Source organism: Phlebotomus argentipes, unplaced genomic scaffold (assembly GCF_947086385.1).
Source record: "Phlebotomus argentipes unplaced genomic scaffold, Phlebotomus argentipes genome assembly contig_15, whole genome shotgun sequence".
Taxonomy (NCBI): Eukaryota; Metazoa; Arthropoda; class Insecta; order Diptera; family Psychodidae; genus Phlebotomus; species Phlebotomus argentipes.
The window spans coordinates 2,929,766-2,942,330 of record NW_026776181.1 but is presented as its reverse complement, the minus strand read 5'-3'; the positions used below and the strand labels follow the sequence as shown (position 1 = coordinate 2,942,330).

At 46.4% G+C, this 12,565-nt stretch overlaps 5 protein-coding genes across 5 annotated transcripts; 3 read left to right on the top strand and 2 right to left on the bottom strand.

Moving 5' to 3' along the window:
* The first annotated feature begins 126 nt into the window (after positions 1-126).
* LOC132263579 (DNA primase small subunit-like) lies at positions 127-1,546 on the top strand. The gene is made up of 4 exons (XM_059763414.1): positions 127-259; positions 325-490; positions 547-1,378; positions 1,441-1,546. The coding sequence occupies exons 1-4, from the start codon at positions 127-129 to the stop codon at positions 1,510-1,512; spliced, it is 1,203 nt and encodes a 400-aa protein (XP_059619397.1). The 3' UTR covers positions 1,513-1,546.
* Positions 1,547-1,578: 32 nt separating this feature from the next.
* LOC132263284 (probable mitochondrial glutathione transporter SLC25A40) lies at positions 1,579-3,007 on the top strand. The gene is made up of 5 exons (XM_059762962.1): positions 1,579-1,799; positions 1,867-2,513; positions 2,576-2,630; positions 2,700-2,726; positions 2,785-3,007. Exons 1-5 carry the CDS (start codon positions 1,685-1,687, stop codon positions 2,997-2,999), a joined length of 1,059 nt encoding a protein of 352 aa, XP_059618945.1. The 5' UTR covers positions 1,579-1,684; the 3' UTR covers positions 3,000-3,007.
* Positions 3,008-3,082: 75 nt separating this feature from the next.
* Positions 3,083-4,727, bottom strand: LOC132263282 (periodic tryptophan protein 1 homolog). Its single transcript, XM_059762960.1, has 3 exons — positions 4,530-4,727; positions 3,250-4,462; positions 3,083-3,190 (listed from the first exon to the last, which is right to left on the bottom strand). Exons 1-3 carry the CDS (start codon positions 4,617-4,619, stop codon positions 3,162-3,164), a joined length of 1,332 nt encoding a protein of 443 aa, XP_059618943.1. The 5' UTR covers positions 4,620-4,727; the 3' UTR covers positions 3,083-3,161.
* Positions 4,728-5,024: 297 nt separating this feature from the next.
* Positions 5,025-6,137, top strand: LOC132263285 (uncharacterized). Its single transcript, XM_059762964.1, has 2 exons — positions 5,025-6,006; positions 6,063-6,137. Exons 1-2 carry the CDS (start codon positions 5,149-5,151, stop codon positions 6,135-6,137), a joined length of 933 nt encoding a protein of 310 aa, XP_059618947.1. The 5' UTR covers positions 5,025-5,148.
* A 233-nt stretch (positions 6,138-6,370) lies between these two features.
* Positions 6,371-12,240, bottom strand: LOC132263571 (uncharacterized). The gene is made up of 2 exons (XM_059763392.1): positions 11,112-12,240; positions 6,371-10,476 (listed from the first exon to the last, which is right to left on the bottom strand). Exons 1-2 carry the CDS (start codon positions 12,238-12,240, stop codon positions 6,371-6,373), a joined length of 5,235 nt encoding a protein of 1,744 aa, XP_059619375.1.
* Between the last annotated feature and the right edge of the window lie 325 nt (positions 12,241-12,565).

The window sequence follows — 12,565 nt, the reverse complement described above, 5'->3', positions numbered from 1 at the left end:
AGCACTGCGATGCCCCTTGACGCAAAGCATATGCTTCACGTTGCTGATCGTTGAATGACAGTTGACACTACACCATGTTTTGGCGCTTATAAAGTTGTTTACTCTGAGAAAAATCTGTGATACATCATGAAAAAGGATGTAATATCGAGCAAAAAGCAACAGGATGAGTATAATAATTACCTATCCATGCTTTCGCTGTATTACGAATACCTTTATCCCACTGGATACATCCAAAAGTGGCTGAGTCACAACAGCACAGGTGAGTTTGAGTCGAAATTGCGAACATCGTAGAAAGTTTTTCTTATTTTCTATTCGCTTTCGCAGACCCCAATGTATTCAAGAGAAGGGAGTTTGCTCTGCTGAAGAGGGATGCGAAGAAGAACAAGATCTACACCAGAAATGTGTCGATAAAATCAGAAGAATTTTTCCGGACAATGCTTCTGAACGAGCTGCCATTTACAATTGAAATTGGAGCTGTGATGAATAAGAGGTCTTGCTTGTCCTATTTGTCTGCCCAAATCACTTCATTGACTCTCCTTCTTGCAGGCCTTTAAGTGCAAAACTGAGCAAGAATTACTGTCCTGTGGAGAAAGAGCTGATCTTTGACATAGACGCTTCGGATTTTGACGACGTGAGAACTTGTTGCATAGGCAAGCAGATTTGCCGGAAATGTTGGAAACTGATTGTCGTTGCCTGCAAGATCCTCAAGATGGTTCTCACTGAAGATTTTGGATTTCAAGACATGCTCTGGGTATTTAGCGGAAGAAGAGGAATCCACTGTTGGGTGTGCGACAAAAACGCTCGCTCTCTAACTAAAGAAGTCCGGGAATCGATCTTGGATTACTTGTACCTGCCTTTCAGGCTCTTTAAACGCAATGATGACCTCCTCGTCAAGTGGAACCACCCATTAATTCAGAGAACTCTGAAGATCGTCGAAGAAGTGTTTGAGGAGATCTGCCTTGAGGATCAGAATCTCTTCAGTTCGTGGAAGAACGTGGAAAAGTTTCTCGTGGCTGAAGTTCCGGGCGAGCAGAATAGAGGAAACCTAAGAGAAGTTTTGGGAAATGTGATGGATTGCGGATCAGTCGTCATCTGGAGTGCCTTTTGTGCTGTTTTGGACTCTTTGGAGCAGCCACGGAACGAACAGATGGATCTCGTGGGATGCATTAAGCTGTATCTTCTCTATCCGAGACTGGATTTAAATGTGACGAAAGGACTGAGTCACTTGGTCAAAACGCCCTTCTGTGTGCATCCGGAGACAATGAAAGTCGCCATCCCATTCAATCCTGACAAAGTGGAGTCGTTTGACATTGAGACTGTGCCCACACTTCCTGCTCTTTGCCAAGAAATTCAACGCTGCCTGGCGAAGAACGTCTCAGTGAGTTTTTTGCTTACTGTCTCTGTGACCAAGGATAGATAACATGCTTTGATTAATTCCAGGTGACGAAGATGTCTCTCTTGAATCACTCCCTGAGCCTTTTTCGAGACTTCGTGACAAAATTGAAGCCCTGAGTGGAAATGAGGTTGTGTGATGAGACTTTGGCGGGAAATTATAAAGAGTGGTGACCTTGAGAGAGTGTGTCAAATCTCTCTGAGAGTGCTGATAGGGCTGAGAGTGTTTCGAAGAGTCGCGGAATTGTGCTGTGATGAAATTCGGTGTGTTTTAGTGAAATAAGGCAGAAGAATGGAAGGAAGAAGATCCGTGGCTAAGTACGATATTGATGATCCTCGGTTTCGCATACATCCCAGTCAGCAAATCGTGTCAGCATGCACAGGAGCACTCCTAACCTCACTCTCCAGTGAGTTTCCTTGTTTACATGTCCGGTATCTCAGGATTCCCAATCATTTCCGGCGTGACTCTTCTAGTGACTCCTCTGGATGTCGTGAAGACTCGTCTCCAGACCCAGCAGAAGCTCCTCCTGTCCAACAAATGCTATCTCTACTGCAACGGCCTTATGGATCATCTCTGTCCCTGCGGACCAAATGGAAGCATCAGCCAGAAGCCCCATCTCAACGGCACCATTGACGCCTTCGTGAAAATCAGCAGGACTGAGGGTGTCCGCGCGCTGTGGTCAGGACTGAGTCCCACTCTTGTCCTGGCCGTGCCGACAACAGTGATCTACTTCGTAGCGTATGAACAATTGCGAGTCAGGGCGAAGGACAAGTACATGGATTTCCGTCCAGGCTCCACATCAACACCCTGGTTGATTCCCTTGGTCGCAGGAGGCTTGGCCCGAGTGATCGCCGCTTCAATTGTGAGCCCTCTGGAGCTCGTGAGGACGAAGATGCAGTCCCAGAGAGTGAGCTATTTGGAAGTTGGCCAGGCGCTGAAGAGCATGGTCAATACTCAGGGCATCTGGGGACTGTGGACAGGCTTGAGGTCGACTCTGATGCGCGACGTGCCATTCTCAGGACTCTACTGGACATCTTACGAGACTCTGAAGGCGATTTACGGCATCACAGGCAGTCCAAGTGTGACGTTCAGCTTCATCGGAGGAGCTCTTTCGGGGAGTGTGAGTAGTTAAAAGCCTTTATGCTTAGCTTCTGCTCACACAGAATGCTTTAATTATTGCAGATAGCGGCTATCGTGACGACCCCCTTCGATGTTGTGAAGACGCACAAGCAAATAGGTGAGATAATAAGCTGTTTCAAGTGACATGTACTCGTCAAGAGATTAATTGTGTATGATTTATTTGCAGAACTTGGTGAAAATTTAATTTACACTGGTGAGTGCGATAAAACATTAGACTTGTGACCATTCTAGGAATATAATTGCCATTGCAGATACGCCTAAGAAAATACCAAAAAGGGAGAATGTTCTGCCTGCGCTGGAGAAGATCTACAAACTGCATGGAATCCGTGGCCTTTTTGCTGGTCTAATTCCAAGACTCGTCAAAGTTGCTCCTGCCTGTGCTATTATGCTATCATCCTTTGAGTACGGAAAGGCCTTCTTTCACCAGCACAATGTTGTACAGTTCCACAGCAAGAGTGAGGCGTAGAATCAGTTTGAATGAAACTCCACTGACTCAATCAAATGACCACATCCACACACAGTGATTGCGCGGAAATTGCTTTTTTGTCAGTGGGTCTGATAAGTTAATATTAAAAAAAAACTAGATATAGGGAAGAAGATAAAGCATATCTTTATTGAGGCAATTTATTCAATTGCGATGCTCAAATGTCTGCCTCACTGGAAAGAAATAATGACTTTAGTGAGTTTTCAAAAAAAAAAAAAGAAATTCAACTCACCGTGATCATATTCCAGGACGTCCACAACTCTGAATTGTCGCTTCTTATTGTCCCCTCCAATGGCGACAATGTTGGGATCCTCCGGAGAATAGCTGATAGAGTGAATCCGTCCGATGTTCATGTCATCTTCATGAATTAATCTCGCCCCAGCCAGATTGTAGTCCCAGATTTTTAAACTACCGTCCGACGATGTGCTTAGCATCATTCCGGGAATCGCTGGGGAGAAAATTAGACCGGAAACTTCCTCCGAATGAGCAGATGTCTGCCACAGAGGATTTGCCTGTCTCATATCAAAATACGCAATCTCTCCCTTGTTGGTTGATGCCGCAAAGTATGTGGGATCTTGAAGGTTCCACACGGCTTTCTCAATCTCTCCGGTGAGCTTCCAGCTCTTGAATGAATCTGTCAACTTGGCTGGATCCCTGCAGTCGAACAACCTCACGAATCCATCACAGCATCCCGTGAGGACGAAGTGTGGCTCAGTGGGATGAAATTTCACAGCCTGGACCTTCTCCTCGAACACCTCAATTGTGGTGTTTGGCTTCCCCGTGTCCAGATCCCACAAGATGCACGTCCTGTCCACAGAACCACTCGCCAAGACGTGAGGAAATGCCTGATTCCACGCTAGATCCAGAACTGCATCACTGTGCCCGAATTTGGGCTCTCTCTTCCTACGATTCCCTTTGCTGCCAAGCTTGTAAATCGGCTCTAGCGAGTCACTGATGTCCAGATCCCACACCGTGATTATTGGTTCCATAGTTCCGATCGCGCACAGATTCCCAGACTCGCTGGACGAGGGATCGTGATTGAGCCACTCGAGACAGAGTGGAAAACTGGGCAGAAGGAAGTCGTGGTGGACATAGAGACTGTCCTCTGCCTTGTTCCAAATGTACACTTCCATGTTCACGCAAACATCATCAACGTGACCCACGAGAATGAGGTTGTCTCCGCATTTTATCTTATCGTCCTCAGCTTCTGAGTCATTTTCATCATCCTCCAAGTTCTCCCCAGGATCAGCCACCACGACTCCGTCTATTCCCAAGCCCGTGCTTTCTCCCTCCTCGTCGTAGTCGTCAAAATTATACTCATCAGCACCGGCTGGAGTTTCCACGTCCATCTGCTCTCCAGCCTCATCATCATCATCTCCCTCGCTGTTCTTACTCTCCTTCATCTCATTTATGATGTCGGCGAGTTCCTCCTGCGTCAAAGTGGCCTGAAAAGAAAAAAAAAATCATGATTTTTTATCCACACTGAAGAGGGAATCGGAGTTCCTCACTTACCTTGACCGGTTCTTCCTTCGCCACTCCCTGACGCACAAAGCACACGCAAGACACAAAGTTAATCTTGCTCTCTTGATCCTCTTCCTCCATTTTACTGACTTTTAGTTTGCGAAATAACTAAAAACAAGAATTTTTCGTAAAGAATCGAGAACTCAAAATCAAAACAAAGCCACGTGTGTTGGTTGACGTTCCTCAATTGCCTCGAAAGAGGGCGCTCAGCCCCTTCAGTTAATTCGAATCTCAGCAGTGGCGTAGCGATTGATGGGAAAATCAGGAGCCTTTTCAACATATAAAAACACAGGTAAATTGCAATTTGCATGACTCCATCAGTTACCTTGTGTTGCCAAAGAAAGATTTATGCTGGAATTTGATGGGCGAATTGGGATCCAAAGTTTTCGCTTCTAGCGCCATCTAGTTTTATTTCAGTTCTGGAACGAACGTTCCCGAAAAAACCGATGCGCTTGGAAGGTTGGAACGTTGGAAGCATTGGAAGACTCGATTGGAGGTGTCGGAGGTGTATATTTTCTCCTCATTTCTCTAGAAGTGGCCAAAGTGTTAAGTGCAATTAAGGTATTTACTGAGAGACTAAGACTCAAATTTTCCATATCGACTGAAGAATATGTCTAATTTGATGGCAAAAGGGCGAGAACAAGAAGAAGGAAATTTCTTACCTTTGGATGGCAACACTCGAGACTCCGACAGTAAAGAGAAAGAAGAGCTGGATGAGCCAGAGCATATCCTACCTGATGATCCTATTTTGGAGCGCACTCTGACACCTGCCCTAATCAAGAGACGCCGCAAGACGCTGTCCAGCTTCAACGAGGACGGCTCTTATGTGAGCAGCATCTGCAAATCGGTGAAACTGCGACAGAGACGGAAGAGCATCTACATGAACGACGAGGAGGCCGGCGCGTACGTGAACAACAAGGAGGAGGAGAAGAGGCTCAGGGAGATGAAGAAGCAGGTCGGGAAGATTCGGGAGCGCCGGAAGAGTGTTGCCTTAGTGAATGACGCTTTTACCAGCCCGCGACCGTCGAGAATCACCAAACGCAGGCAGACAATGTTTGCTGCCAATTCTTGTGCAGTTTCAACGGAGGAACGCTTGGATAGCTTGGATATCAAGGAGGAATTTCCTGAACCGTCTAAGAATTCCCTGTGGGATGACATTCAGTCTGAAGAATTGTCTTCTCAGCCCGACAGTGTGTCCGAAGAGATGCAATCTCAGACATCACAGACCTCACAGACACTTTCATGCACCGAAAGTCCGATGTCTTCTTTCAACGCGACCAGTTCTTCCGGCTCGAGCAGAAGAAAGAGTCTGCTGAAACCGATGGAGACTGAGGTGAAGTTCGAGCGGATCATTTCGTACAGGAATCCCACAATTCCCTTCCACGGCAAGTACAAAGCTGCTCTGGGCGCTCTCAACAAACTTCCACACAAGAACGAGCGCCTCATGAGGCGACTGGCCATGCTTAAGGTGAGGCTCAGAATGCAAGGTCTCGAGGAGATTCTCTTCAGCTTTCTTTCTTGCAGGTAATCCGTCAGTATTTCCGAACCGAGCTCTCTCTGATAAACAAAACTCAGAAAGCGTCAAGGAAGACATTATAATTTGTTGGGAATAAAACAACTCCGTGAATTTTATCGTATTCTCTGTTTTAATCCTCTCAAAAAACTCACCCCGACGCTGTTCTCCTACACTTTTTTCTCCACTACACTTTTATTGGCGCTGCGAGCGCAGCTGTCATTTTCATATTTGAATTTTAACTGGAATTTCAGCAAATTCCAATAACACTCCACCTCGAATTGGGGAGCCTTTAGAGCCCCAATTCCAAGCTCACGTCTCAATCTTGGGTCAGCATTGGCGGTTGCAGTACTCCTAATCTCGTCACCGGACGTGTATACTCCTTCTGATCCTCTTCCATCCTTATGACCACTACACGCACCTTCTTGTCGTAGCCCGGCCTTATCTTGATCACCCTTGCGGTCGGCCAGTAGTTCCTGGGGCGATTCGGATCCATAACTACGACACGATCGTTGACTTTCACTGTTTCTTCAGACTCTCTCCATTTTGGTCGGTTTGACAGTGTCGGCGCGTAATGTTTTGTCCAAATCTGCCAGAAATGATCGGCGAGTCTCTGGGATTTCCGCCACTCTTTGCGGAGCACCAAATCTTTGTCGTCGAAGGTTCCGCCGGATGTGAGAGACGACTTATGGTGACGCAGGAAATGATTCGGTGTTAAAGACTCCCCGGAATCTGATAACTCCAACAAAGGTCTGCTATTCACCATATTAGCAGCTTCTGCGAGTAAGGTTGCAAGTACTTCATCACTCGGAGGGTGTGCTGATAACTCTGTAGACATCTTCAGCGCGTGTTTCACAGATGCAATTAGCCGTTCCCAACATCCACCCATATGGGGTGCGTATGGTGGGTTAAAAACCCACTCTACATTCAGTTGAGCCATTCTTTGGGTGACGTCCTCAAAATTAAGCTTTGACCTCTCCTCCGCCAACTCCTTCTTGGCTCCACGGAAGTTGGTTCCGCAGTCGGACATTATCTTCTTGGGTACTGTATGATGTGCGAAGAACCTTCGAAGCGCCATTAGGAAAGAGTCCGTGCTCATAGAAGTACACAACTCAAGATGGACTGCCCGAGTGACTAGGCAGGTGAATATCATCCCATAGCGCTTTACCTCACTTCTTCCAGCCTTGGCCATTATCGGTCCAAACATATCGCATCCCGTGTAGGTGAACGGGATTACATGCGATTCAAGTCGTTCTGGTGGCAATTGTCCCATAATGGGGATTCTTGGTTTTGCCCTCGCAATCTGACATATTTTGCATCCACGTTGCAACTTTTTAAGGGTGACTCTTCCCTTGATTATCTCAAATCTGGTCCTTAATTCAGCTAAAGTATGGTCTGCCCCCCAGTGGCCCAAGCGCTCGTGATAAGAATTTAACATTAACTGTACAATGCGATTGCCCGCGTGTAAGATGACGGGGTTCCTGAATTCTGGTGACACACGGGGCATCCTTTGTAGTCGTCCATCCGCTCTGATGAATCCTTTCTGGTCGATCGCAGGATTGAATTTGTATAATACACTGCTCTTGTCAACAATACACGGACGTAATTTTGTCGTATCCGTAGCTTCCTCCATCACCCCGCCGATTTGGAAACTTTCTCGTTGAGCGATTTTTATCAGGTATTCTTCACCTCCTTTCCAGTCGGCTGCGTCTAAAGTTCCAATCTTCCGGTGCTCTTTGTTACATTTCGTTCTCCAACGTTCCTTGCAAGCCCGTTGAAAACGGAAGACGAATGCTGCGACCTTGAGCATGTGATGCCATTTAACATAATTCTTGCTGTTTATCGGTGATTTGAATTGCGTATCTTCTGCTATTTCCGCTATCGCCACTAAAGGCGTTTCTTCCTCTCGCTGCTTTGGCCACGTGTTCTCTGATTGATGGAGAAACTCTGGTCCACGGTACCACACAGATGTCGGGGCGAAGTCCGTTGATCCTTTGTCTCTTGTTGCTAAGTCAGCAACGTTCAGATCTGTGGGTACCCAGCGCCACTCAGCAGGATCAGACACTTCTTGTATTTCTCCCACTCGATTGGCGACGAAGGGCTTGAAGTTGCGTGAGTCTGACTTGATCCAGTGAAGAGCCACTGTTGAATCCGTCCAGAATATTCTCCTATGGATTGCTATCCCGATATTTGCTGCGACAAAACTGGCCAATCTGGAACCTATAACTGCTCCTTGCAGTTCCAGTCGGGGACTCGACACCGCTTTTAGCGGAGATACTTTCGCCTTTGATTTCACCAGTGACACATGAATCTGATCGTCGACTATGAAGCGAAGGTAAATCACTGTCGCGTACGCATCCTCACTGGCATCAGTGAATGTGTGTAACTCAACTCGTCCCCTTTTCATGTGTATTGGTGCGTAGCAGCGCGGAATCTCCACCTCTTCTAGGCACTGTAACTGCTCCACCCATCCTCGCCACGTTTGATAAATCTCAAAAGGCATCTGATCATCCCATTCAATCCCCGTTCGCCAGATTTTTTGTAGAATGATTCTGCCCCTGATAATGAATTGCGCCACGAATCCCATTGGGTCGTATACTTTCATTAATGTACACAGTGCTTGACGTTTTGTCGGTGTTGTGTCCAGAGGAATGTCCGTTTGACCTCTAAAGGAAAAGACGTCAGTTAATGGCTCCCACCATACACCAAGAACCTTTTCAAATTTAGGTTCTAAGTCGAGGTCAACCATCGATTTTTGCAACCGGATCTCTGATGGTATTTTCTTTAGAACCTCCTGAGAAGAACTGACGAAGTTTCTTATTTCGAATCCTCCTTTTTTGTGTATATCCACAACCTCATGGATAAGTTGCACTGCTTCATCCACACTGTCGCTGCTGCCCAAATAATCATCAACGTAGTGTTTATCAACAATTTCTTGAACAGCTGCAGGATATTCATCTCGGTAATCTGTGGCGTTTCTATTTTTTACATACGCCGCAATTGTCGGGCTGCAAGTTGCTCCAAATATCATCACTGTCATCTTGTATTCCTGTGGTATTCTGTCTCGATCCATAGCTCGCCAAAGAATTCTCTGATAGTTTTGATCTTCCCCTCGAATACGTACTTGGTGGAACATCTCCTTGATGTCGCCAACAAATCCATGCAGACCTACACGAAATTGCATCAGAAGCTTAGGTAGATATGTCGTGAGGTCTGGTCCACTGACAAGTCGCGTATTTAGGGACACTCCGTTAACCTCAGCTGCTGCGTCCAGAACAATTCTAAGTTTCCCCGGTTTGTTGGGATTCATCACTCCGAAATGTGGTAGATACCATGTTTCTTCAGCCGGGACTGCCGAGTCACTTTCCTCAAGAGGTATCATGTAGCCTTCATTGAGGTAATGTTGCATTTTTTCTACATATAGTCGTCCAAACTCGGGGTCCCTATCCATTTTTGCCTCAGTCTGTTGAAGCCGTCGCCAGGCAGCTGCTCTTGACGCAGGCATTGAGGTGCGAGGTACTCGCCATAGAAGTCCCGCCTCAAATCTATTTCCCATGCGTTTCGTCGTGTTATTGAGAATTTCATATGCGAGCTGTTCGTCTTTGGTCAACCGAGGTTCCGCTGTAGGCCTTATCCCCACACTCTCTAGGCTGAAACTATGTTTCAGTAGCTCAATAAGTTCTGCATTATCCGATGTGTGACATACCATCTGTTTGCTCGCGTTCTGTCTTTGCCGGCTTTCGATCATTCCACTTATAACCCACCCCAACGCTGTTAATGACGCCACCGGTTTGTAATTAGCATCATGTACCATTTGCTGAGTGGCAATTAATTTAGCATTGTCCTCTCCGATCAATATTGTTGGCCTCTCGTGTCTTATGGATTCAAACTTCACGTTGCTTAAATAGGGATAATTCCGTGTTAGCTTTTCTCGATCTACATTCGTCTCTGGGAGCTTAAGATTCTCGATCACATAACTATGGTCGAGGTTAAACCACTTCGCTTTTTCATATTGTCCCTTAACTTGCAAATTTACGCAAGTAACCGTATCTTGGCTTCGCGCAACGCCATCTAACCACTGCAGCCGCATGGAGGTTGGTTTTCCACGCAAAGTCAAGTGTTCCGCTATACCTTTATCAATCAGCGTGACTGTAGCGCCCGAATCTAACAGTGCAAATGTACTCAGTGTGTTTCCGGTCCGCGGGTTTCTCAACATAACCGGTGCCACACGTAACATGACGATTCCATTTCTATGGATGTTTGCGGCTGCGTAGACGCGATGCATATATGTCGTGTTTTCGAGATCGAGATACTGATTGCCCCGTTCTACAACCGCGGCTCGATCCATCAGCGTTTCATTTGTTTCCATGCTCGCTGTGGAACTTTTCAGCGATGCAGAAATCACATCCCTCATCTTTTTTTCACCTGAAATTATACATTAATTTTATTTTATTTGAGTTCAGTTGACTTACAAATCCCGACTCAACCATTGTCATTTAATTTCCCTCTAAAGTTGAGTTTATCCATTATTCATAGTTATAGGCCACAACTCTCTAATTCAATTTGATTATTTTCAACCTTCTGCAAACAAACACTTCGAGCCACTCTCCGATTTCTCGGCGGGCAAAATTCTGAGCCACTCTCCGATTTCTCGGCGGGCAAGATCTCCAGGCCACTCTCCGATTTCTCGGCGGGCAAAATTCTGAGCCACTCTCCGATTTCTCGGCGGGCAAGATCTCCAGGCCACTCTCCGATTTCTCGGCGGGCAAATTTCTGAGCCTCTCTCCGATTTCTCGGCGGGCAAGATCTCCAGGCCACTCTCCGATTTCTCGGCGGGCAAATTTTTTCATTTCCCCTCACAATTTATCATCATTCCCTTCTTAGTAGAAGTGATACAACAACTTGTTTAAACCTGCTTATCTTGTTCATTTCCTTTATTTCTCTAACTCCCACTTTCTCAAATACCAGTATTTTAATTCATCCCACAGGACCCTTTAATTTTATTTCCTCTTTGCTTTTTGAATTACAGGATTCAATCCAAAATTATATTCTTCACTTACTCTTTGGTTCCTCTTTACCTTCTTGCGGTACGGAATTCATGGCTGTGGCTGTGTTCTTGGTGCGGCGGCTGTGACCATGTAGAAGGCGATGATGAATATCTTTGCAGCCATCTCGTCCACATTCGCGGCGTCGGAAACATCTGAACGCTCTATGATTTGGTCGAAAGCAGCTTATACAGAGCTCCAACTCCTTTATCTTATCGAAGCGTTCATCCGGGGACATCTCTTGGAAGGCGGGACAGGCGGGGATGAAATGCTCTCCTTCACAGTTAGGACATCGGACTGTTTTGCCATCAGCCAAGAATACCGGCTTGGTATTTGTCGATTTCATCGGTCGCTTGTGCCGCTCTTCCTTCTTCTCCACACGCTGTGAAGTCTCGCAGTATGGAGCAATATGTATTGCAAACTCAGCACGTTTTCCCAGCCAGTCCGCAAGGTCTTCCAGTGTATAGTTTGGCTTCGCGTGGATAACTTCCGCCCACATCATCTTCATCAGCGGCGAAAGTTTTTTCTCCAGTTCGTCTAAGATAGTCGAGCCAAAAAGGAACCTCCCCTCGTCCAGATTCTTGAGCGCAAAAGTAATGTTTCGCGTTAACGTCGCGAAATTGATGATGGAGTGCGGATTGTCATCCTTCGGCTTCTCTGCGGCTATTGCTTGTGCAGTTAGGCGCTGCAACATTTGGCGTGGATTGCCATACCTTTGGCGTAGAGTGTTGATGATGAGCTCAGCACTCGTAGGGATGGATAGAAGTGTCTTAACCGCATTGCGTGCCTCTCCTGACAGGCATTTCTCCAAGCGGGAGACGTTCTCTGCCGACGAATAGCCACCGGAATTCGTGGATTGCTCATATTGGCTGAGAAATATCGGCCACTCCTCGACTTCTCCCGAGAACCGTGGCAATTCCTTCAGCCCAGACTGACGCGCAGTTAACTTTGCGATGCTTTGGCTTTGCTGGGCCATGGTGAGACTCAACTCCCGGAACTCTGAGTCTCTGTCACTCTGCGCCTTCCCTCGAGGGGTCGGAATAGATCCTATATCAGGCTCCTCATCTGTGGAGCACTCCCCGTCTTCATATTCCTTGGCTAGCTGCCTCTTAAGCTCCTCAGCTTTGCGGTTGAGTTCCGCCATCTGAGCGAGTGTAGAAGACAACTCTGCACTTAACACTTTTCCTCGCCCGGTTAACTCAGTATTATTGTCCATTTTGTCCCACGTTTGGGCGCCACTTTGTTGGGAATAAAACAACTCCGTGAATTTTATCGTATTCTCTGTTTTAATCCTCTCAAAAAACTCACCCCGACGCTGTTCTCCTACACTTTTTTCTCCACTACACTTTTATTGGCGCTGCGAGCGCAGCTGTCATTTTCATATTTGAATTTTAACTGGAATTTCAGCAAATTCCAATAACATAATTCATACATAGAACGTGTTGAAATTGAAAAGGCAAAATTGTAAA